This window comes from Carcharhinus amblyrhynchos, chromosome 18, assembly GCF_965287045.1.
Source record: "Carcharhinus amblyrhynchos chromosome 18, sCarAmb.v2.hapA, whole genome shotgun sequence".
In the NCBI taxonomy this organism is placed as follows: domain Eukaryota; kingdom Metazoa; phylum Chordata; class Chondrichthyes; order Carcharhiniformes; family Carcharhinidae; genus Carcharhinus; species Carcharhinus amblyrhynchos.
Window position 1 is genome coordinate 50,549,440 of NC_137341.1, and position 24,099 is coordinate 50,573,538.

The 24,099-nt window shown below is 44.5% G+C and overlaps 1 protein-coding gene across 1 annotated transcript in view; it reads right to left on the bottom strand.

Annotated features, from left to right (window-relative positions):
* Positions 1-1,397: 1,397 nt before the first annotated feature.
* The window catches only part of ercc4 (excision repair cross-complementation group 4), a 40,812-nt gene continuing 18,110 nt past the window's right edge, over positions 1,398-24,099 (bottom strand). Inside the window, exons 5-11 of the mRNA XM_080207006.1 lie at positions 22,301-22,481; positions 18,191-18,322; positions 16,069-16,179; positions 12,775-13,363; positions 8,613-8,705; positions 6,587-6,699; positions 1,398-4,417 (exon numbers count right to left, since the gene is read on the bottom strand). Coding sequence (XP_080063132.1) covers positions 3,684-4,417; positions 6,587-6,699; positions 8,613-8,705; positions 12,775-13,363; positions 16,069-16,179; positions 18,191-18,322; positions 22,301-22,481 — 1,953 coding nt within the window. The 3' untranslated portion in view covers positions 1,398-3,683. The remainder of the gene's footprint in view (positions 4,418-6,586; positions 6,700-8,612; positions 8,706-12,774; positions 13,364-16,068; positions 16,180-18,190; positions 18,323-22,300; positions 22,482-24,099) is intronic.

Consider the following 24,099-nt stretch of genomic DNA (forward strand, 5'->3'; position numbering starts at 1 on the left):
AGCTGTGATGCCCAAAGTCGTTACTCTGGACGATGGCACGAAACTGAGTGAACCCTTTGTGGCAAAACTGGGCACTTGGACGGTTGTTCAACCAGCCAGGCTGAAGAATGAGATTGAAGAGCTGCCATTGGGGTTGGAGAGCTTTCCCACTGTCAGAGTGGTCCTGCAGTGGCTGAGGGTGCCACGTGGTGCAGTGGTCAGCATTGCTTCCTCACAGTGCCAGCGACCCGAGTTCAATTCCAGCCTCGGGTCACTGTCTGTGTGGAGTCTGCAGGTTCTCCCCATGTCTGTGCGGGTTTCCTCCAGGTGCTCCAGTTACTGGATGAAGGAGCATGGAGATGTCATAGTTTGGTGCAGGATGTGTGAGTTTCCCTTTGGCGTGGGTATACAAACAATAAGTTGGCATTGAGGGAATAAGGAACCATGAGGAGATGGGTGGGGGGGGGGCATGGGTAAGACCTTTTGAACTCACCTTTCAGTACCGGAGGAGGCGATGGCTGGTGGTATTATTGCTAGATTATTAACGTATAAATTCAGCTAATGTTCTGGGGACTCCGGTTTGAGTCCCGTCACAGCAGATGGGGAATTTGAATTCAATAAAAAATAAATTTCTGAAATTGAGAATCTACTGATGACAATGAAACCACTGTCGATTGTCAGAAAAACCCATCTGGTTCACGAACATCCTTTAGAGAAGGGATGGCACAATGGTGAGCACTGCTGCCTCACAGTGCTAGGGTCCCAGGTTCAATTCTCAGTTTGGGTCACTGTCTGTGTGGTGTTTGCACATTCTCCCCGTGTCTGTGTGGGTTTCCTCCGGGTGCTCCGGTTTCCTCCCACACTCCAAAGATATGCAGGTTAGGTTGATTGACCATGCTAAATTGACCCTAGTGTCAGGGGGATTAGCAGGGTAAATGTGTGGAGTTACAGGAATATGGCCTGGATTGGATGGTGGTTGGTACACTCAATGGGCCGAATGGCCTCCTTCTGCACTGCAGGATTCTATGAAACCTGCTGTCCTTACCTGGTCTGGCCTATGTGCGACTCCAGAGCCACAGCAATCTCAACTGTCCTCGGGCAACTCAGGATAGGAAATAAATGCTGGCCAGCCAGCGGCGCTCATGCCTCACAAATGAATTAATAAAATGTTTCCGCATCCGTACGATGGGTTATGGCACCTGAAGTGTCCTTGAAAATCTGGCTGGACTCTGAGGAGATTGTGGGGTGACTAGGAGATGCCTACACTGGGTGGAGGTTCCATGTCTGTGAGCCCACACCAGCTGCACCCTAACCTGCACTGAAAGAAGTTGAACCCCGAGATTGAGATCCACTAAAGATGCTGCAAAAAATCCAGCTCGATATTCTATTCAAAATACAGACAAATGTTTCTCTAGATTTATCCAAGCATTTTTATTATCACCAGAGAGTTTATAAAATGACCACATACACAGAATATCAAAATACATAAGTGTAACCAATATTAATGCAACCTTTTAGCACCTTTCCCTCTCTTACCCTACTCCATTCTAAAGCTATATTTCAATCTCTGTTCATGCCTTTTCATTTCTTTTTTAAAAAAAGCTTTGGCGAAGAGGCACCATTATCTTTTCCTGGTCCAAAATAGTTAACTCCAAAAATCGGTTTAACAGAATGCTTTAACATTTTGAAATTGCACATTTTTCCATGTGTGTTACGCTGAGGTGAAAATGGTGTTTTACCAAAAGCCAAATAACATTTCTTAAAATGCACAAGATCAAAGCTTCCAGAATCCATCTGACAATCTGATTCCTCTTATATTTATGTTTGTAGCCTGCAAAGTCATTCAAATCATATCTATCCATTTGAAACAGCATCAGAGTGGAATTAAATTCAAAACCATTCATTTTAAGGCCACACATTCATCATTGAAGGGCCTAGGAACACGTCCACAATAGAACAAAATCCCTACAGTGCAGAAAGAGGCCATTCAGTCCAGTAAATCTGCACCAACTCTCCAAAAGACAATCCCACCTAGGCTCTCCCTAAACCTGGGCATAAGGCCAATCCCCCTAACCTGCACATCTTTGGACACTAAGGGGAATTTAGCATGGCCAATCCACCTAATCTGTACATCTTTGGACACTAAGGGAGAATTTAGCACGGCCAATCCATCTAACCTGTACATCTTTGGACACTAAGGGCAATTTAGCATGGACAATCCACCCTAACCTACACATCTTTGGACACTAAGGGGAATTTAGCATGGCCAATCCACCTAACCTGTACATCTTTCGACACTAAGGGGCAATTTAGCATGGCCAATCCACCTAACCTACACATCTTTGGACTATGCTGCCAAAAATGTTAATTATTTGTAACTTTATTGCTAAATGCCACAGAATTGCTCCTGATCTAAATTTCATACCAAGTGGGCACTGAAACTGACATTTGTCATTTATATAGCATCTTTCACAACCATAGGATGTCCCAAATTAGCTTTGCAACCAGTGAAATACATTTGAAGTGTAATTGTTATTGTAATATAGGTGTTTTCGTGTCAGTTTACACACAGCAAACTCCCATGTTGTGTGTGGGAGTTTGCTGTGTGTAAACTGACTATGAAAGCACCTATATTACAACAATTACACTTCAAATGTATTGGGTACATACTGATCAGGACACTGGGGAATACCCCCCTGTTTGTGCCACAGGGCTTTTTATACCTGTGTGGGCAGGTAGGGTGTGGATTTGAAAGACAACACCCCCTCAGTACTACACTGGAGTGTCAGCTTCGATATTTGAGCTCAGCACCCGCAGTGGGACTTGAACCAAAACTCTTTGCCTCAAGGGGGAGAGTGCTATCAAGGGAGCCACAGCTGACACTACTTGGAACAGTTACTGAGAACTCCAAGCCCTGAAAGTCATCTCGCAAGCTAAGCGCTGCAGCTACAGATCTTTTAATGATTCAAAAGAAACATCAAAGGGCCATTTCATGGAGTTAAACCTCAGGAAGATTCCTTTTACCGTGGGCTGCCTGAAACGAAAGTTGCTAATGACTTCAATGACAGCATAAAAACCATGGGGAGAGGGATGAATGCAATTCATAAACGCCTTTCTGAAGCCAAGGCTCCTTGGGGTATAATGTAGACAAACAAAAGTCAAACCAGTCGTGGGCAAAGCTTCAAAAAGCTAGTTTATTAACACATTCAGCCCAATGTACCAGCGATGGGTTTAGCTGAAGTGAACTCACTGACGCAGGATTTAAAAGGTTTGGCTTCCTGCTATAAATAACAAGGTGAAAGGTCCATTTCTGTGGCGATATTTAATTTCCGCAGACCTGGACAGTCCCCTTTGTTTAACATTTTCTCATCCTCTCTTGCGAGTCATAAACAATTGACATTAGCTACGGTCGAACCTTCATTACAGCAAACTAATAAGGAGCAGGAAAGCAGACACGCAGACACTCTGAAGCTCCCTGAGGGATCATTATAAATACATTACTCCCAAATATTACCAAAATTTTAAACCTGTAACAGTTATTTCTGTAATAGCTTTGCTATTTTTCCAATTGCATAAACTTCAATGGATTAAATATGTTAGCGCTTCTTTAAAATATCTGGATTGGTCCGAAAATGTCCATATTTAGCAGTTACCATTAACTTAAAAAACAAGACCCGTCCGTTAAAATCCTTCTACTCCGAACGTCACCTGCGATTTTTCCCCTGGGCTTTATGATCAGTATGTGAGCAGTGAATAAACTCCCAGAGCTGTTTACCATTGTTGGCATTCCCCAAGATTTCCGCTAACCTCTCCTGGGAAACGGTCACCAGCTCGGCGATGCTCCTTATGTGGTTCATCAGCGCCCGGCAGTTTTTCGTATTCACTCCCGGCATTTTCAGCAGGAAGTCCTGCGGGCCCGGATTGTACTTGTCCGACTCGGAAACCATCTCCGAGTCGCCGGTGATCGCCGCGGCGGCCACCGCGTCCGGCTCGGGGCGGTTTTGTTTCAACTCCTCAAACAGCTCGGCGGAAACGTACGGGGAGGGGCACCAGAGAAGGCGCAGCTTGGGGAAGTGAAGGGTCAACAAGGTGAGCTTGGACGTGACGTCGTTGATAGAGATGTCATGGTGGGCAGATCCTCTGAAATTCAGCGAGAAGGGCTTGTTGGGGTCAAATTCAATCAGAAGAACAGGCCTCTTATAATAGCGGGACATGGTGATGCACTGAGTGTACAGGCGACCACTGTTCAGAGACCCAATCAGGTCGCTCACACTCTTGCGCTCGACACAGATATCAGGCGTCAGAATGTAGTCGCCGACCTCCAGGGTGACAGGCTCAATGTCAATGCCATGCCGATGTATCAGGGATGGTAGCTCACTGCGGAACTCCCGGATATCCACAATAATACGCTGTTGCTCTTCCTTCTGAACCTGGCCCCCTGCATGAAGACAAACAAGGGAATCCATCTTTAATCTTCACCTTTAATCAGATGCTTACATATCCTTCTTGATTTGATTTATTATTGTCACATGTATTAACATACAGTGAAAAGTATTGTTTCTTGCCTGCAGTTTCTTCAAATTTTAGTTTGCTTCCTGTTGAAACAGGTTCTCCCTCTTACCGCACAGCATCGTTGCCCTGATTGGAATGGATTAGGGGGGAGAAACCATGCAACATGCAGGGTGGCACAGTGGTTAGCGCTGCTGCCTCACAGTGCCAGGGACCCGGGATCAATTCCCAGCTTGGGTCGCTGTCTGTGCTGTCTACACGTTCTCTCCGTGTCTGCGTGGGTTTCCTCCAGTTCTCCGGTTTTCTCCCATAATCCAAAAGACGTGCTGGTTAGGTGCATTGGCCGTGCTAAATTCTCCCTCAGTGGACCCAAACAGGCGCTGGAGGGTGGCAACCAGGGGAATTTCACTAACTTAATTGCAGTGTTTCTTCTCTATGAATGGTATGCTTTGTGTAGCACACAAGAAACAATACTTTTCACTGTATCCCCATACATGTAACAATAATAAATCAAATTAAAATAATATAAGCCTACATGTGACACTCAAAGAAACTTAAAACATAATTTCCCCATGATGATATAAAAATTCCATATTAAAGATAAAAGTATTTATTTTAGCTTCTATATTAACCCAATCATTTATTTAATTATCCTAAATTAGAAGTAAAGGTATGAAATGTGCTTTTAACTCCTTGGTTTGCTGCCTATGAGAATCCTGCAATGTGATTGGTTGCTTATCCACTTGCTGCATGTCTGGCTCTGCTGGACCTGACGCCAGACTGCTGCAGGGAAAAGTGAACATCACGTGGCAGAGATGGTGGGGGAGAGAGACGGTGATACAGTGGTGACATCCCTGGCTAGTAACCCAGAGACTCAAGCTAAAGCTCTGGGGACACGGCAGCTGGTGGAATTTAAAGCCATTAAATACCGCGGAACTGAAAGTTAACAATGGTGATCAGGAAATCTGCCGTCCTTACCTGGTTTAGCCTATGTGTGACCTCAGACCCACAGTAAAGTTTATTTATTAGTCACAAGTAAGGCTTACATTAACACTGCAATGAAGTTACTGTGAAATTCCCTTAGTGTGGTTCTAATATGGTTGATCTTAACCGCCCTCTGAAATGGCCCAGTAAGCCACTCAGTTTAAGGACAATTAGGGATGGGCAACAAATGCTGGCCTTGCCAGCGTTATCCACATCCCAGGGAAGAACAATAAGATGGATCTTGGAGGTTAGTGTCACCTGCCATTGTCACTAATGGCAAAGGCTAATGGCTTCTCAAAGCACAGTGTTCAAACAGTTTATACATTTTCATTTAATTTTTAGTCACAAATAGGTTTACATTAATACTGCAATGAAGTTACTGAGAAAATCCCCTAGTTGCCACATTCTGGCGCTTGTTCGGGTACATTGAGGGCGAATTTAGCATGGCCAATGCACCCTATGATATGGATATGCCGGCGTTGGACTGGGGTAAACACTCTGACAACACCAGGTTTTAAATCGGTTGGACTGAAACCTGGTGTTGTCAGACTTTTTACAATGCACCCTAACCAGCACGTCTTTCCGCCTGTGGGGGGAACTCGAAGCACCCGGAGGAAACCCATGCAGACACGGGGAGAGTGTGCAGACTCTACACAGACAGTGAGCCGAGGCTGGAATTGAACCCGGGTTTCTGGCGCTTTTGAGGCAGCAGCGCTAACCACCATGCTGCCATGTTAGCCGGCAAGGCACTAAACTGTCACCACATTTTGACATCAGAAAGAGACACATTTCCCTTCAGGTTAGAAGTTAGTATTCATTCGCAGAATATTGGTTGGGCTGGCAAGGCTGACATTTATTACTAAACCTTGTTTGCTCATGAGGAAATGGTGCGAGGCCACCAGCCTCAAGTGCTTGCAGTCTGCTGGTATTCACCCAAGCCAGGAAACAATTGATTATAATTATTAACTGAGAAATTGCAGAAGGAGCAGATACCATGCAATCATCAATGCACAGAACACCCCTGACATTTCAGTGAAGGGAATTATCCTGATTACTGTATTTGTTGATTCAGAAAAGAGACTCAAAAAGGAAATGAGGAGCGTTCCCAGTTTACCTGCTTTCCTCGTGTCTGTTACAGCAGTTGCTGGGGCGACATTTCGTACAAGATCCAGGTTCAAATCATCTCTTCCCTCTCGTTCCTCAGGGACAACCATCATCGCCTTCTCTCTAAATGTTTGCAGGATAGAAACTCACAACGATTAACAACATTTCTCAGCAAGCAAAGAAAAAGTCCTCATTCATTATCACAAAAACATTTTTTAAATATATAGATTAGAATTGCATTAGTAAGTTATAATGGGTGGCACAGCGGTTAGCACTGCTGCCTTAGAGCTTCAGAGACCGGGGTTCGATTCCCAGCCTGGGTCACTGTCGGTGCGGAGTCTGCCCGTTCTCCCCGTGTCTGCCTGGGTTTCCAATGGGTGCTCTGGTTTCTTCCCACACTCTGAAAGATGTGCTGGTTAGGGTGCATTGGCCATGCTAAATTCTCCCTCAGTGTACCCGAACAGGTGCCGGGCTGTGGCGACCAGGGGGATTTTCACAGTAACTTCATTGCATTGTTAATGTAGCCTACTTGTCACACTAATCAATAAACTTTAAACTTAAGATTCAACAAATAGCATTTATTGTTGAACTGACAGAACAGTGAAGAACCAAAGGTTTCACTGGCAGGGACAGGTATCCGGAAAAAAATCTAGATCCAGCATGTGTAATCATCAAGAAAAACAAATATATCAAAGTGATTCCAGACAAAGACTTATTTTGTTTCCAATAAAAGCTCATTAAAAGTCTGCAAACTAAAGCACTGAAGGGTTCCCCTCAGATACTTTTTTTATTCATTCGTTGGACACGGGTATCACTGGCTGGCCAGCATTTACTGCCCATCCCGAGTTGCCCGAAGGCAGCTAAGAGTCAACTCCATTGCTGTGGTTCTGGAGTAAGGACATTATAGTAGGGTAGGCCCTTCGAACCTGCTACTGGCTGATCTGGTTGTGGTTTCAACTCCACTCTCCTGTCTGTTGCCCCTTGCTTAACAAAAATCGAAGTAACTCAGCCTTGAATAAATTCAATGACCCAGCTTCTACCGCTTTCTGAGGAAGAGGATCCCAGAGGCTATTAACCCTTTGGGAGAAAAGGTTTCTCCTCATCTCTGTCTTAAAAAGTAGACCTTTTATTTTTAAATTGTGTCCCCCAGTTTTTGTCTTCCCCAGAAGAGAAAACATGCTTTGGGTATCCACCCTTTGAAGTGCCCTCAGGATCTTATAGAATCATTCAACTCTTACACTGCAGAAGAGGCCATTTGGCCCATCAAGTTTGCACTGGGTCTCTGACAGAGTATCGTACAAAGGCCCTCTCCGTTGCCCTATCCCACACATTTACCATCGCTGGTCCATCTAAACTACTAATCTTGGGACACTAAGGGGCAATTTAGCACGGCCAATCCACCTAACCTGCACATCTTTGGACTGTGGAAACCAGAGCACCTGGAGGAAACCCATGCAGACACGGGGAGAATGTGCAAACTCCACGCAGTCAGTCACCCAAGGCTGGAATCGAACCCGGATCTTTGCTGTCGTGAGTCAGCAGTGCTCACCACTGTGACACTGTGCCAACTGCGTGTTTGAATAAGATCATCTCTCATTCTCTGAACTCCAATACTGCAGGGATAACATGCGACCATAAGACATAGGAGCAGAATTAGGCCACTATGGAAAGCTGAGAGCGTGGACAAGATCCAGCCTCACTTCCTGTTGCTTCAGGAAATGAAAATAATTTTTCAACTGTCCGAAAAAGTCATAAAAGCTGCTCGCAGTTTTCCCAGCAAGCGTGTTGCTGAATTTGACCTTTCATCTACAGCTGCGAGTGGGGGATACTAATACTTCCATCAAGTTAATTAAATGACTTTCTCTGTCAATTTTGGTTTTTTGAAGGCAATTAAATGAACTGGGCTAAATTGTTTAATGACAGTTCCATCTAAGCCATTTCCACAATAAGAAAATCAAGGGTAAATCGGTCAGTGTTTTAATTTAATTTCACAAGGTGTTTTGTTCACACTATAAACTCCATTTCCCTGCATTTACCTTATCAACTGTTCAAAGGCTGTCTTCTCTTTTCTCAGGTTGGTGAGGTAGCGTTGCTCCTCTGTGGAGCCTCCGTATATTAGGAAATAAACCCTAAAAGAAATGAGATAGAGCATTAGCCCTTCAGGCGCTGCCTATGCTTAACGATTCACATTGAAACATGCACACAACTGCAGATTAGGTTATGAAAAAGCGGAATATACAAGTTAAATTGACTTGTGGCTTCCCTTCGACTCAGCTGTGTCAGCCCTGCTGCAACTGTTTGGATCGCCTCGTTAACTGCGCTAAATTGAAGAGATGATACTAATGGAAATAAATTTTGATCACCAGGCTGCTGGAGAGAAAAACATTTTGCAATTTATTCACACGAATGACTGAGTGGGAGAGGAGGAAGGCACACTCAGATATTCTAAAATCATATACACACAGAATTTACAGCACAGAAACTGGTCACTCAGCCCAGTCTACACTCCAAACCAGCTCCTTTCACCCCCATACCCACACATTCCTTGGTTTCTTTCTCCCTCATGTGCTTAGTGGGCAGCACAGTGACAGAATGGTTAGCGCTGCTGCCTCACAGTGTCAAGGACCCGGGTTCGATTCTCGGCTTGGGTGACTGTCTGTGTGGAGTCTGCATGTTCTCCCTGTGTTCTACCACAGGACGCCATTCAGCCCGTCATGTCAGTGCCAGCTCTCTGCTAGAGTGACTTAGCTACTCCCACTCCCTATAGCCTGCCAATTGGTACTTTGGACAGCACGGTGGCATAATGTTAGTCCTGCTGCTTCACAATGCCAGGGACCTGGGTTTGATTCCCGGCTTGGGTCACTGTCTGTGTGGAGTCCGCACGCTCTCCCAGCATCTGCGTGGGATTCTACCGGGTGCTCCGGTTTCCTCCCACAGTCTGAAAGACGTGGTGGTTAGGTGCATTGGCCGTGCTAAATTCTCCCTGGGTGTACCCGAACAGGTATTGGGGTGTGGCGACTAGGGGATTTTCATGATCATTGCATGTTAATGTAAGCCTGCTTGTGACACGAATAAATAAACTTTAATTTAAAAAAATTTGTAGGCTCCTCTTAAGGGTATCAGTGCTATTTGCCTTAATCATACTGTGTGGTAGCAAGTTTCACATACTAACAAATCTCTGGATAAAGAAATGGGCAACATTTGGAACTGAGGACAGTGCACAGAGAACAGAGCAATAAAAACACTGAAAAGAGAGAGAACAGATCAAGGGCAAAGTTGTGCGTCCGTGCTTGTGGCTGTGAGTGTGAATATGAGTGTGTGAGTACGAGTGTGAGTGTGCACGAATGTGCGAGTATGAGTGTGAATACAAGTGTGTGAATGTGAGTGAGTGAGTTAGAGTGTGTGTGTGTGAGACAGAGTGTGAGAGAGGGAGAGTGAGTGAGTGAGAGTGTGTGTGAGTGTGAGACGGAGTGTGAGAGAGGGAGAGTGAGTGAGTGAGTGTGAGTGTGTGTGAGTGTGAGACAGAGTGTGAGAGAGAGGGAGAGTAAGTGAGTGAGAGTGTGTGTGTGAGTGTGTGTGTGCATGTGCGCACTCGTGTGAGTGCGCGAGACAGTGTGTGAGTGTGTGTGTGTGGTGAGTGTGAGAATGAGTGTGTGAGAGTGAGTGTGTGCGTGTGTATGTGTATGTGGGTTGTCCTTAAACCTCCTTCACCTTTTCCCCACACTGTACCATTTCAGCATAAATCATAAACCAATGAGAAGAGCCAGAACTATAGAAATTAATAAACCAGTCTGGGTCATTAGTATCCAATAAGTTTGGAAGATTGAATTTGATGCAGGTGGGGATGGAGAATAATGACATGCAGAATCCATGGAACTAGTCCTGTGGCACCCAATAATTTATACTCTTTATCAAAGCATTAGGTTTAGTGTGCATATTGAATTAATGCAGTGAGCTGCCACGTGGTTCTGTCCCGATTATTTATTGCTGAAGCTGAAATACCATGAGCACAATTTAGCTATAAAATGCCCATGCCTCAGCCGTCCCTGACAGTTACAAATGAACGTGGAACCGCTGCAGAACAAACAATGCCCGAGTCAATGTGAAGATTCTTTATTCATGTTAACACAGCTTCCAGGCAACTGGATCCCCACATTTAATATCCTGCAAGATAACAAACAGGTTGAAGAGTGGGCGGCAATGATGAGAGCAGATGCGAGATGCTGCTACTCCCTGCTGAAAATCTATCCCAGTGATGGTGAACTGTCACTGATGGTTGTTGAAGGGCAGAACGGAAGTGTCAAGTTAGCTACACAAAAGGATGCTTTGGGGCACAGTGTTCTAAATGCCCCAACATATTGCTGAATGGAAGTCAAGTACAAACACACGTGCATGTGTGGCAGTCCTTTGATAGGGAAGCGGGAGACGGATGTGTAAAAGAAATGATATTGGGCGGCACGGTGGCACAGTGGTTAGCACTGCTGCCTCACAGCGCCAGGGACCCGGGTTTGATTCTGGGCTTGGGTCACCGTCTGTGTGGAGTTTGCACTCTGTGTCTGTGTGGGTTTCCTCCGGGGGCTCCAGTTTCCTCCCACAGTCCAAAAGGTGTGCGGGTTAGGCAGATTGGCTATGGTTAACTGCCCTAGTGTCAGGGGGACTAGCTTAGGTAAATGTATGGGGAATGCATGGGTTTTTGTGATAGTGTCTGGATGGGATTATAGTGCAGACTCGATGGCCCAAATGGCCTCCTTCTGCACTATAGCAACTCTATGATTCTATGATATGAATAGAATGGGAAAGTAATTGGAAGCACTTTCCTGCAGTTCATCATCATATTATGGGAAGGCGATGGCCTAGTGGTATTATCATTAGCCTATTAATCCAGAATTAGGATTAATAGGGGACTTAGGTTTGAATCCCACCATGACAGTGGTAGAATTTGAATTCAATAGAAGATACCTGGCATTAAGAACCTACTGATGATCATGAAATCATTGTCGATTGTCAGAAAAATCCATCTGCTTCACTTATGTCCTTTAGGGAAGGAAATCTGCCATCCTTATCCGGTCTGGCCTACATGTGACTCCAGAGCCACAGCAATGTGGTTGATTCTTAACTCCAAAATGGCCTTGTGAGCCACTCAGTTGTCAAAAAGGCAGCTCTCCACCACCTTTACAAGAGCAATTAGAGATGGGCAATAAATGCTGGCCAACCAGCGACACCCATGTCCTACGAATGAATAAAAAAAAACTGCTTCACTAATGAGGAGAACTTGCATTTGTGTAGCACCGATTATGACTTCAGGATGTTCCAAAATACTTTAGACAACTTGCAATCATCAATAATATAAACGACCAGTGAAACTTGTCTAGGGATTTTGGTTGCTGGATAATTATTGGCCAGGGCAGGAGGAGAACCCCTCTTCAGATAGTGCGGTGGGATCTCTTACATCCACCTGAGAGGGTTTAAAGTTAAGTTTATTTATTAGTGTCACAAGTCAGTTTACATTAACATTGCAATGAAGTTACTGTGAAAATCCCCTAGTCGCCACACCCCAGCACCTGTTTGGGTACACTGAGGGGGAATTTAGCATGGGCAATGCATCTAACCAGCGTGTCTTTCAAACTATGGGAGGAAACTGCAGTACCTAGAGGAAACCCATGCAGACATGGGGAGAATGTACAGGCTCTGCACAGACAGTCACTCAAGCTGGGAAGCAAACCCGGGTCCCTGGCGCTGTGAGGCAGCAGTGACAACCACTACCCTATCACCGAACAGGGTTGATACAAACCCTGCAGGAAAGGGAACCTACTTCAACCTGATACGGTTCACATGTGATTTGAGACGATAATGAGAAAACCAAACAAAAGTGACTCAAAATTACTTGGATCTCGAGTGCATTCCAAGATATGTCACAATATTATCTCGGTCATGGTTTTTAAATTGGCAACACACTAGTGTGTCCACATTACACAGATTGTGAAACATTCCCCAGGAATGGCCTAGATGCATCTCTAGTCCACAGAAAATGGCTGATCCTTAATGTTCTATGGCTGGCTCAGTGAGTGACCCAACTGTTATAAAACCAATTGCTTTGAAAAAGTCTTGACAATTAGAGACAGGCTATTAAATCTCATCCATGTTCTGAGAATTCAGAAAAGAAAATGTCTGAAGGTCTGAAAATTAGGCTTGAATTACCTGAGGGGCTTGCCAGGCGTACTTGCTCGGTAAATCTCAAGCTGGCGAACAAATGTCAATTCTGCATCGTACAATACAACATAGTGAGGCTCAATTTCATGCAGGACACGGGACAGGCTATATGGATCACCGCAGCCCTGTAAGGGATGAATGACTAAGAGTGGCTCCTTCAGGATTCCATAGCAGGCATCTGTTGGCAATTTCTGGATTACATCCTCAGATTCTGCCTCCTCAGCGCTGGCTTCTGGACTAGCATTTTCCTCACTGTCCTCTCCTTCCTTTACCTTCTTAGGACCTTCATCATTTTCTCTTCCTATCATTTGGGTTAATGTTAATTTTGGTTTCTTCCTGTTTTTACCAGTTTCTGCTTTGGCTTTCTTGGTTTTGGGCCCATTGTCGGATTTCAGCCTCGCCTTGGATTTGCCAGCCTTTCGATCTTTTATCCAGGCTGCCCTGTCATCCTCTGCCTTCTCACTCTTCCCAAAGGTTTTACTATACAGCCTCATTAACAAGGCTTCTGCTCCAACGGTGATGTACTCCTTCAGCTGAGCACAGGTTCGATCATCAGAGGCACAGATCAGCACATGACCTATGACCAGCAAGAGAAAACATTGCCGCAATCATCACATTGAATAAGACATGCTGGCACACACATGCACAATGTCTGTTATAGAGAGAGGTGTTTGCAGCACACAGTCCTGTCAGCCAAAATTACTATTTAGAAGGTTACTCATAAACGCCACACAAACTAGCAGTGAGTTAAAACAACATATCTCAATTATCAGATCAAAACTCCCCATGTTCCAGTCAGTGATGCAAATAACGCCCAGAATTTTAGTTTGATTGTCACAAACAACAAACAAAGAACAAGAAAATTACTGAAGCCAAAAGAGAAAATGCTGGAAAATCTCAGCAGATCCGGCAGCATCTGTAAGGAGAGAAAAGAGCTGACGTTTCAAGTCCAGGTGACCCTTTGTTAAAGCTGAAAATGACAGCACAGGAACAGGCCCTTCGGCCCTCCAACCCTGCACCAACCACATTGCCCGACTGAACTAAAACCCTGACCCTTCGGGGGACCATATGCCTCTAGTCCCATCCTATTCATGTATTTGTCAAGACACCCCTTAAAAGTCACTATCGTATCTGCTTCCACTACCTCCCCCAAGTTCCAGGCACCCACGACCCTCTGTGCAAAAAAACTTGCCACATACATCTCCTTTAAACTTCGCCCCTCACACCTTAAACCTATGCCCGTAGCAACTGACTCCTCTACCCTGGGAAAAAGCTTTTGATGATCCACTCTGTTCATGCCCTTCATAATCTTATAGACTTCTAATAGGTTGTCCTTCAACCGCCGTTGCTCTTGTGAGAACAAACCAAGTTTCTCCAACCGCTCCTTATAGGGAATGCCCTCCATACCAGGCAACATCCTGGTAAATTTTTTCTGTACGCTCTCCAAAGCCTCCAGATCTTTCTGGTAGTGTGGTGACCAGAATTGAACACTATATTCCAGGTGTGGCCTAACTAAGATTCTATACAGCTGCAACATGACTTGCCAATTTTAAAACTCAATGCCCCGGCCGATGAAGGTAGCATGCTGTATGCCTTTCTGACTACCTTCTCCAATTGCAATGCCACTTTCAGTGTGACTTGTGTAGCTATACACCCAGATCCCTCTGCCTATTAATACTCTTAAGGGTTTTGCCAGTTACTGTATATTTCCCATCTGTATTAGACCTTCCAAAATGCACTACCTCACAGTTGTCACAGCCCTCCATTCAGAAACGCACCCTTCCACTGCTACGCTCTGTCCTCTATGACCAAGTCAGTTCTCTATCCAATTTGCCAGCTCACCTCTGATCCCTTGCGACTTCACCTTCTGTACCAGTCTGCCATGAGGGTCCTTGTCAAAGGCCTTACTGAAATCTATGTAGACAATATTCACTGCCTTACCCTCACCAATCATCTTTGTCACTTGCTCAAAAAACTCAATCAAGTTAGTTAAACAAAATCTCTCCTCTACAAAACAATGTTGCTTCTTGCTAATATGTCCACTTATTTCCAAATGGCAGTAAATCCTGTCTCGAAGAATCCTCTCCAATAATTTCCCTACAGGCTCACTGGTCTGTAATTACCTGGATGATCCATTTATTAGAATAAGTATTAGTGAAAAGTATTGTTTCTTGCATGCTATAAAGATTAAGCATACCCTATATGGAGATGGTGGAAATGTAGTGTTACAGTCATAGCTAGGGTATAGAGAAAGATCAACTTAATGTAAGGTAGGGCCATTCAAAAGTCTGATGGCAGCAGCAATCAGACAGCTGCAGCAGTGAGCTCAGATCTTTGTAAGAGATTGTCAGAGTGCACTGTTAAAGAGTTTAGAGGAGTTAGAATAGAGTTTTAGAAGCATGGATCAAGAATAAAAGATGGAATTAGAGGGTATGCTCGGCACAGCTCACAGGAAGTTGCCACACTCCGGTGCCATCTTCAAGGATTGTATGTTACAGACTAAGAATTTTAAAAAAGTCATGGATGAGAAAATGTCATTTGGTCCATCAGAAATTAAGTCCTTTAGGGTTTTAACTGTTCCAGCCAGTCGAATTTTAAATAACGTTAAAGCTTCTATCTCTGCCACCTTGCTCTCTAGATAAGCTGGATACTTACCATCACAAATTCTCTGACTCCACATTCAATTAATTGTCACTTCTGTTCAGTCTGCTTATATTTTATCAGCTTTATAATTGCTTTCTCACAACGTCAAAGAGAGTGTAAATGGAAATAATATCTGCTTTCACATTCCTGTGAGTATCTAAACTTTACCACATCTACTAATATGGATTGTCTATTCTTATATTCCAACAGCTTCACTGGTCAGCCAGCTAATTTGATTCAATTAGGCCCACCTCGCAGTGGGAGTATGGAGTGTGCACATTCATACAGTAAATGTCATTGGTATCATTTATATTCCAGCAGCAGGTTCTTAAAAAACAAATGCATGAATCTCATGTGCAATAAAATGAAATGTCTTTTACATAAACATGTAGCTGACTCATAAATCATTTAATACCTCTGAACAAATCTAATTTCCATCCAAATTTCAAGTACAGTTTCTCTGTGTGTTCCAGTCCCAGTTGCCCCGCAAAACCTTTCAGAAGCCTTAAAACATTTGATGTAGAAGTCTGCACCATCTGGAGTCGTCAGTCTCACAGGATTCCTACAATCATTGCCGACGCATGCATTCTGCAGCAAGGCAAATGAAAATGAGGTGTTCAATTCTTCCAGCTGGCTTACCTGAATCTGTCAGTGCTTCACTGGACTCGTTCTCCTTCTTGATCTCGCTTAGGACTTCACTCAGTGCTTCCCACTTTGGGTTTGCCTCCAGGATAAGATCCTTCTTTTCCTCTAAACAAAATGCAAACAATCCTGGGTGAAGTCATCGACAGTTTTAACTGTGTACTATCTACAAGATGCACTGCAGCAATTCACCAAAGATCCTTAGGCAGCACCTTCCAAACCCATGACCACTTCCGTCTAGAAGGACAAGGGCAGCAGACACATGGGAACATTGCCACCTGCAAGTTCCTCTACAAGCCACTCACCATTCTGACTTGGAAATATATTGCCGTTCCTTCACAGTTGCTGGGTCAAAATCCTGGAATTCCCTCCCTAACGGCATTGTGGGTCAACCCACAGCACATGGACTGCAGCGATTCAAGAAGGCAGTTCACCACCACCTTCTCAAGGGCAACTAGGGATGGGCAATAAATACTGGCCAGCCAGCAACACCCATGTCCCACAAATGAATAAAAAACTAGTTTTCCAGCTCTTTGGTCTTTAACTCTTTGAAGGAATTGGTTGTTTTTGGAAGATATAAAATTCCTCCTCTTCCCAATCTCCTCAGGGAAGCAAAGCACTGGTAGGTGATGCACTTCTGTTTCGACAACATGGCTCTGTAGCTGTCTGCTAGAATTTGTAAGTATCCTTGTGGTAGTTCCAATTTCTCCTTCTCTCTCAATGGAGTTATCAAGCCTTCACTTGACATCACCTCCCTGCAACACTGGCGGTTATGGAAATTCAACCTGTAACCCCACGCTCTAGCTAAGAAGTGACAGCATCCATTACCAATTATTACTTAAAATCTACTTGAATGACCCAGGCTAACATCCCACAAAACTCGTGTCCTTGAATGCTCCTTGCAAAAAACAAATCCGGTTAGATATTTTTAAACCACTTTTTTGAAACAGAAGAGGATTTATTCGTTTTCTACTATGCTTTTCCTCATACTATGAATGAGGAACACAAGCACAGAGCAATATTCCAGCGCCCCAAATCAGTGTGACTACATGTTATGGAGCTGAATTCTTGTCTGTTGTCCGTCCACAGTTAGTCAAGGTGATGGAAAATTGGATGACATGACTTCACCATCTGACCTCTGTACCTTCCTTCGCTGCCTACTCAATGCAAATGGTGGGGGAATGGATCTCCACCCACTCTTCCCTTCTGTTTGTCCTGTTTCCACTCTTTCCCAGTGGGGCTAAATATTCCAGGAAGAGCTGTAATGGATCCCCTCCCTGCACCAAGTCTCCCTTTAGAGCCAGCAGGCCTTGTAGTGCTTTATTTCTAATCTGTCTCCCACTTCCCTTGCTTATTCCTTATGAAATGTGTGTTTCTTCCACAGAGAAACATCATACCTACCAGAAGGCATCGGTGCACTTGGCAGGCCACATAGGTTATTGACTTGCAGCCAGTTAGAAGTGCGTACTCTATTGATAGAGAGCGGTAGTCAGTGATCTGCTTCCTAATGAATGCCCAGTCAGGTGTACCTAATGGCTAGGGGCTGCTGAGGCAGACGAGAAAGAATTCCAAGCCCCAGGAACAAGCACCTCCTTCCAGATCCTCAAAGGGAGCCAGGCAGACTGGCCAATCATTGAAGGCACTGCATATCAGCCGAGTTCAGATATCACGACTGCCAATCTTTCATTGCTGGTTGCATCATCTGAATCCACCTTAATTAACCCCAAAGAGCCTTTGTTTTATTTCTCCCTCTCCCCCCCTTGGGATTGGGGTGGGGGGGTGGGGGTAGAGATAGTCACTGGTGGGTAGTTAGTCAATCACTAACCTTTACCAGATTGTCTGCATTCCTATGCCCTCATGGGCAGGATGGTGGGTGGCTTGACTGCCATTTACAAGTGTTGGCTCCCTACAACCATTCTCCTGACCACAGCACAGTGAAGGGTGTCCACAATCTGAAGAAACCACCACAAACATGGATTTCTCATTCTCTGCCAATCAAAACTTTTGTTTCCCCTCTAAACACAAAGAGCAACACAGACTATTTGCACACAGAGGAGCTCGAGGAGCCCTGACTCACTTGTAGCCTGTGAGGCAGCAGGAACAACAATTACATACGCACCTGTCTTGTCCGTTTCTGTTGCTTCAGTCTTTACCACATCTGCTGAGGTTTTAAGCTTTGCCTCTGGACGCTTGTACACCCTGGCTCGAGCATTCACAAACATTGTATTGCTGGCATCCAGAAACAACCATCCTGTCAGCACAAAACAATATTGGCTAATTATGCTTTTTGGCATCAATGTTTCAGCTATTAGTCAAAGAAACAACATTAAGGAGGTGCTGAATGAAGAACGCCAGCTTCTGTATAACGATCTGCAGCTCCATCAAGTAACCAAGTCAGCACAGCTGTCATGGAAACATACAAAATCCTGACGGGACTGGACAAGCTAGATGCTGGATGGAAAACTGGATGGCATGATGGGACTGGAAGAATATTCCCGATGTTGGGGAAGGCCAGAACTAGGGGTCATAGTCTAAGAATAATGGGTAAGACATTCAGGACTGAGATGAAGAAGAACTTCATTCAGAGAGTTGTGAATCTGTGGAATTCTCTATTACAGAAAGCTGTTGGGGCCAGTTTGCTGAATATGTTCAAGAGGGAGCTGGATGTGGCCTTTGTGGCTAAAGGGATTAAGGGGTGTGGAGAGAAAGCGGGATACTGAAACTGCATAATCAACCATGATCATACTGAATGGTGCTACGGGCTGAAATATATTTTCTATGTTTTTAACTTTTAGCCCACTGGCTCCTTTTGAGTTGCAGCTGAGGAGCTCTGCATTCGCAGCCAGAGTGCGACCTGTAGCTTGGTGGGTGGCTGCAGATTGTGGGTCGGTGATCTCGTTCAGTTGCTGGACAGTTGGTGTGAAGATGCAGAGCGATGCCAACAGCATGGGTTCAATTCCTGTATTGGCTGAGGTTATTCACGAAGGACCTGCCTTCTCAGCTTTGTCTCTGGCCTGAGGTGTGGTGACCCTCAGGTTGAATCACCACCGGTCAGCTCGCCCCCTCAAAGGGGAGAGCGGCCTATGGTCCTCTGAGACTATGGCGACTTTACCAGTTACAAGAAACATTACAGCGAAGCACTGAAGTAATACATTAATGGTTGCAATATGTGATCCAGGGCATTTCCCATCACAGCTACAGCAAGGCTAATCCAGATTAAGGCATGAATTTCTTGAGGGAAGGTTTTACTTGGCCAAGCTCAGCTTTTAGATCTCTTTTTCACAGTACTCCGTGTTTGCAATAAATACATTTTAAAATGCTGATGTCAACAAAACTGCCTCAAGATACTTGACAAGACTCTGAAATATAACTTAAAAAGGGAGTAGATCAGTCTGCCAGCAGCATGGTAATATCTATTATCATTTCTGCTAATTCCCATCAGAGCTGCAGCAACTGGGATAGAGAGAGGGAGGGGAGAATGGTGACTTATTCTTGATCCGATTTTTCCTCAGTCACCCTCCACAAGCTGACTTGTCCAATTAACATTCGGGAACCAGTTGTGTTTCGATGACTAGAGCAAACTGATCATTTTTACTAATGCCGAGTTGTTATTTCCAGATTTTTCTTCAAACTGAATTTCAGATCTTCAGACCGACGCATTCTGGAATATTAATATTCCTTCAATTCATTCGCGGTGGGCATCACCAGGTGGGCCTGCATTCATGGTCCTTGAATTGAGGGGCTAGACTATTTCACAAGGCATTTAAGAGTTATGTGAAAGCCAGATCAGGTAAGACTAGTGAACCAATGGGTTTCTACAACAACTGACAATAGTTTCATGATGTGGGTATGCCGGCGTTGGACTGGCGTAAACACAGTAAAAAGTCTGACAACACCAGGTTTTAGTCCAACCTATTTATTTGATAATATACTCGCAAGCTTTCGGGTTAGCCCCTTCGTCAGGTCACCTGCAGGCACGAGGAGAACATGCAGACTCCACACAGACAGTGACCCAAGCTGGGAATCGAATCAGGGTCCTGGGCGTTGTGAGGCAGCAGTGCTAACCACTGTGCTGCCTAGGCCAGTAACCAAATCACTACATCACCATTCCTGATTGAAATTTATTTGCCAGTTAAAACCTGAAAGTCTTGTCAAAAGTCATGGAAAATTGAACATGGGAACGTCATAATACTGGGAAGGTAAAGAAGCAAAAAGGGTATCTCATCTGATCCAGAAAATACTGGATAGTAGAACAGGTGAAAGCACTGTATGTGGCAAAGACTCATCTACAGAAACAATGTTGGAATACCTCCATTCAAACAATGGAGTAAAACAGCAACTTGGGTTTGGGAAATCCTCTAAAGTAGAAAATGCCTCAAATTACTTCATCGTGGTGTGATCAAAAAATAATACTGATTTCCTCAGCCGACTGGCACACTGACAGGTCTAACTGAAACCCCAATACCCAACTGCAAATGTGAACAGGGCAGGTTTGGCTTGATTAATCAATCGTCCCATTTCAGTTGATTGTTTTGCTTACGATCTCCTGTAATGTCCCAACTATGTTGGGGATTGAGAGTTTTAAATAAAAAGAAAAGATGTGGTTTGCACACGTAGATTCAAACTAACACACAACAGGTTAATTGAGAGAGCTCAGAGTACAAACAGAAACAAAAACTGCAGCCTAATGACATCATTACCAAAGAGGCAGCAGTGCAGGAGGGTACAACTTTGTCTGTTAAAAAGCATTTAGACAGTTACATGGATAAGATGGGTATAGAGAGATATGTGCTAAACGCAGGCAATTGGGGCTCGCTTAGCGGTTGAAAAAAGGCGGCTTGGACAATTTGGTCTGAAGGGCCTGTTTCCATGGTGTAAACCTCTATGACTCTAAATCACGTGATCACTCTTAAAGCAATCATGCAACCAGTTAAATATGTAACATCTCCATAATCTATCACAATTTCAGATTGCTGTTAGATTCCACTGTTGGCATGATGGTCGAGTGATTATATTTCAGAGCGAACTAGAATCCCAATTGATTGCAGGCCTCACTACGACAAGAAAGTGTGGAGACAGGAGTCAACTGTGAAACTATAGCTGCTTATAGATTTTGAGCCAAGTCTGGGAAAATGACCCAAGTGCACAATTCTCCCACATGTGCGTTGTAATAGTTGTTTTTATTGGCCTGCAGCTTCCTATCATGGATAAGTTAGATAAAGTACCAAAGCTAGGTCTTGTAGTGCAGTGGGAATGTCCCACTTCAGTACGTGATGACAAGAGAATGCAGATGGAATATCAACCTGTAAAACCATGTGATAACTGCAGTGAAGCAGCCTCCCCACATTAAAAGATCTATGCGTAAGCTCCTGCCATAGGCTGACCATTAATCTCCCATTAACACAGGGGCAGCATGGTGGCACAGTGGTTAGCACTGCTGCCTCACAGTGCCAGGGACCCGGGTCCGATTCCTGACTTGGGTCACTGTCTGTTGGAGTTTGCACATTCTGCTGTGTCTGCATGAGTTTCCTCTGGGTGCTCCAGTTTCCTCCCACACTCCAAAGACGCGCAGGTTAGGTGAATTGGCCATGCTAAAAATTCTCTCTCAGTGTATCCGAACGGGCGTTGGAGCACTAGGGGATTTTCACAGTACCTTCAATCGCTGTGTGAATGTAAGCTCACATGCAACTCATACATAAACCTTATTAACTTTGACATTTTGATATCTTTATGAAACTACCAGCACCTTCTCCTGCTGTTAACACTTCCTCTGTTGTGTCACCTGCACATCTTTGTTACAATCTCTCCTAGCTATCACTAATCATGGACCTTCTACCCCAGTCCAACGCTGGTGTCTTTACATCCTTCTATCCTAGTCCAGTGGCTCCAGCCCCTCTTACAAATACAAAATCCAACACATTTCTCCCTCTCTTCAACTCCAAAGAGTCATGTGGGCTTGAAATGTTAACTCTATTTTCTCTCTCCACAGGTGCTGCCAGACCTGCTGAGTTTTTCCAGCATTTTCTGTTTTTGTTGCTGAAGCTGTACAAGGCAGGATTCACCATGTGGAAGCTTCATAAGCTGGACATTTTCCCAAAACCAGAAGCACAAAGAAATGGCCAGAGCGCTAACTATTTGTTAAAGTGTGTGTACACAGTCAATTACGTGGTTGCTGGTGATATATTTTCTCGATACTGAGCAGAGTTTTCAGTCTTAATTTTACAATTACCTGAATTCTGTCCAAACGCTTTCTCCGTGGCTCGAAGAGACTCGAGTAGGTTGAGGAAAGTGACACAGTCATACTGGGTCAGGTACTGTAACAAGGTGCGAAGAATCTTCAAATCCTGCACCAGAGACCTGGTTTTTGCCCCGAGTTGGTGCCACACTGGGTCTAAATAATAACACATTGCCTGTAAAATAAGAAAATAGAAGTAATCAAAGAAATGGACGGCATGGTGGCACAGTGGTTAGCACTGCTGCCTCACAGCTCCAGAGACCCGGGTTCAATTCTGGCCTCGGGTCACTGCTTGTGTGGAGTCTGAATGTTCTCCCCGTGTCTGCGTAGGTTTCCTCCGGGTGTTCCGGTTTCCTCCCACAGTCCAAAGATGTGTGGGTTAGATTGATTGGCCATGCTAAATTGCCCCCGAGGGGTATGTCCAAACAATTGTCTTCTTCCATTTAAAATAAAAAGTTGTAGTGGACCCATCATCTGATAAGCTATAGCCAAAAGAAAATTCCTGTATGGATAGCTTTGCTGTGGATTGATGGCTTATTCTACACCACACTCCTGATACATTTTTATACAATATTCAATATTTTCAAGTGAATACTGAGGCACATTATAGACTTTCAAGCAAATAAGATGGTCAGATCATAAAGTATAGCGTTTCTCACTGGATATGAGTACCCTGATGTACTATAGCCTTAAGTACAACATGGATCATATATTCCTGAAGCATCGATTTGGATTTCTCAATATTTTGCAATGGAATAATCTCGGTATGATTTATATTAAAAGATTATTTTTAAATTCAAAGAACAAGAAGTACAGCACGGGAACAGGTCCTTCAGCCCTCTAGGCCTGTGCCGATTGTGATGCCGTTACGGCACGGCGGTACAGCGTTTGCACTGCTGCCGCACAGAGCTCGAGTTCAATTCCTGGCTTGGGTCACTGTCTGTGTGGAGTTTGCATGTTCTCCTCGTGTCTGTGTGGTTTCCTCTGGGTGCTCCAGTTTCCTCCCACAGTCCGAAAGGCATGCTGATTAGGTGGTTTGGCCATGCTGAATTACCGCTTAGTATCAGGGGGACTAGCTAGGGTAAATGCATGGGATTATGAGAGTAGGGCCTGGGTGGGATTGTGGTTGGCGCAGACTCGATGGGCCGAATGGATTACATATAACTGTATGGATTTCTTGGTCCGTATCTCTCTATTCCCTCCCTATTCATGTACCCATCCAGATGCCTCTTACATGTTGTTAATGCACTCGCTTCCACCACTTCTGGCAGCACGTTCCAGGTACCCACCACTCTCTGCATGGAAGATTTCCCTCTCACGTCTCCCTTCAACTTTCCCCCTCTCACCTTGAACCTGTGCCCTCTTGTAATTGACACTACAATTCAATGTTACTCCTTGTATCAGCTGTGGCTCAGATGGTCATTCCTCTGAATCACTCAGTTCTGGGGTCAAGTCTCCCTTGAGCACAAAAATCAAGGCTTCACTCCAGTGCAACAATGAGGGTAAGCTGCACTGTCAGAGGCGCTGTCTTTTGGATGGGTTGTTGATGAGCGTAAAACTTCCCATGACATTATTGTGAAGATGAGCACGGGAGTTATGCTCCGTGTCCTGGCCAATATTTATCCCTCAATCAACATCACAAAGAACAGGTTAGATGATCATTATTACATTGCTGTTTGTGGAACTAGCTGTGTGCAGAGTGGATGTCCCATTTCCCATTTTACAACAATGATAGCTGCCAGACGCTGGTGAAAGAAGTCAGTGTCTCTCTGTGCCTCCCTCCAGAGAATTTC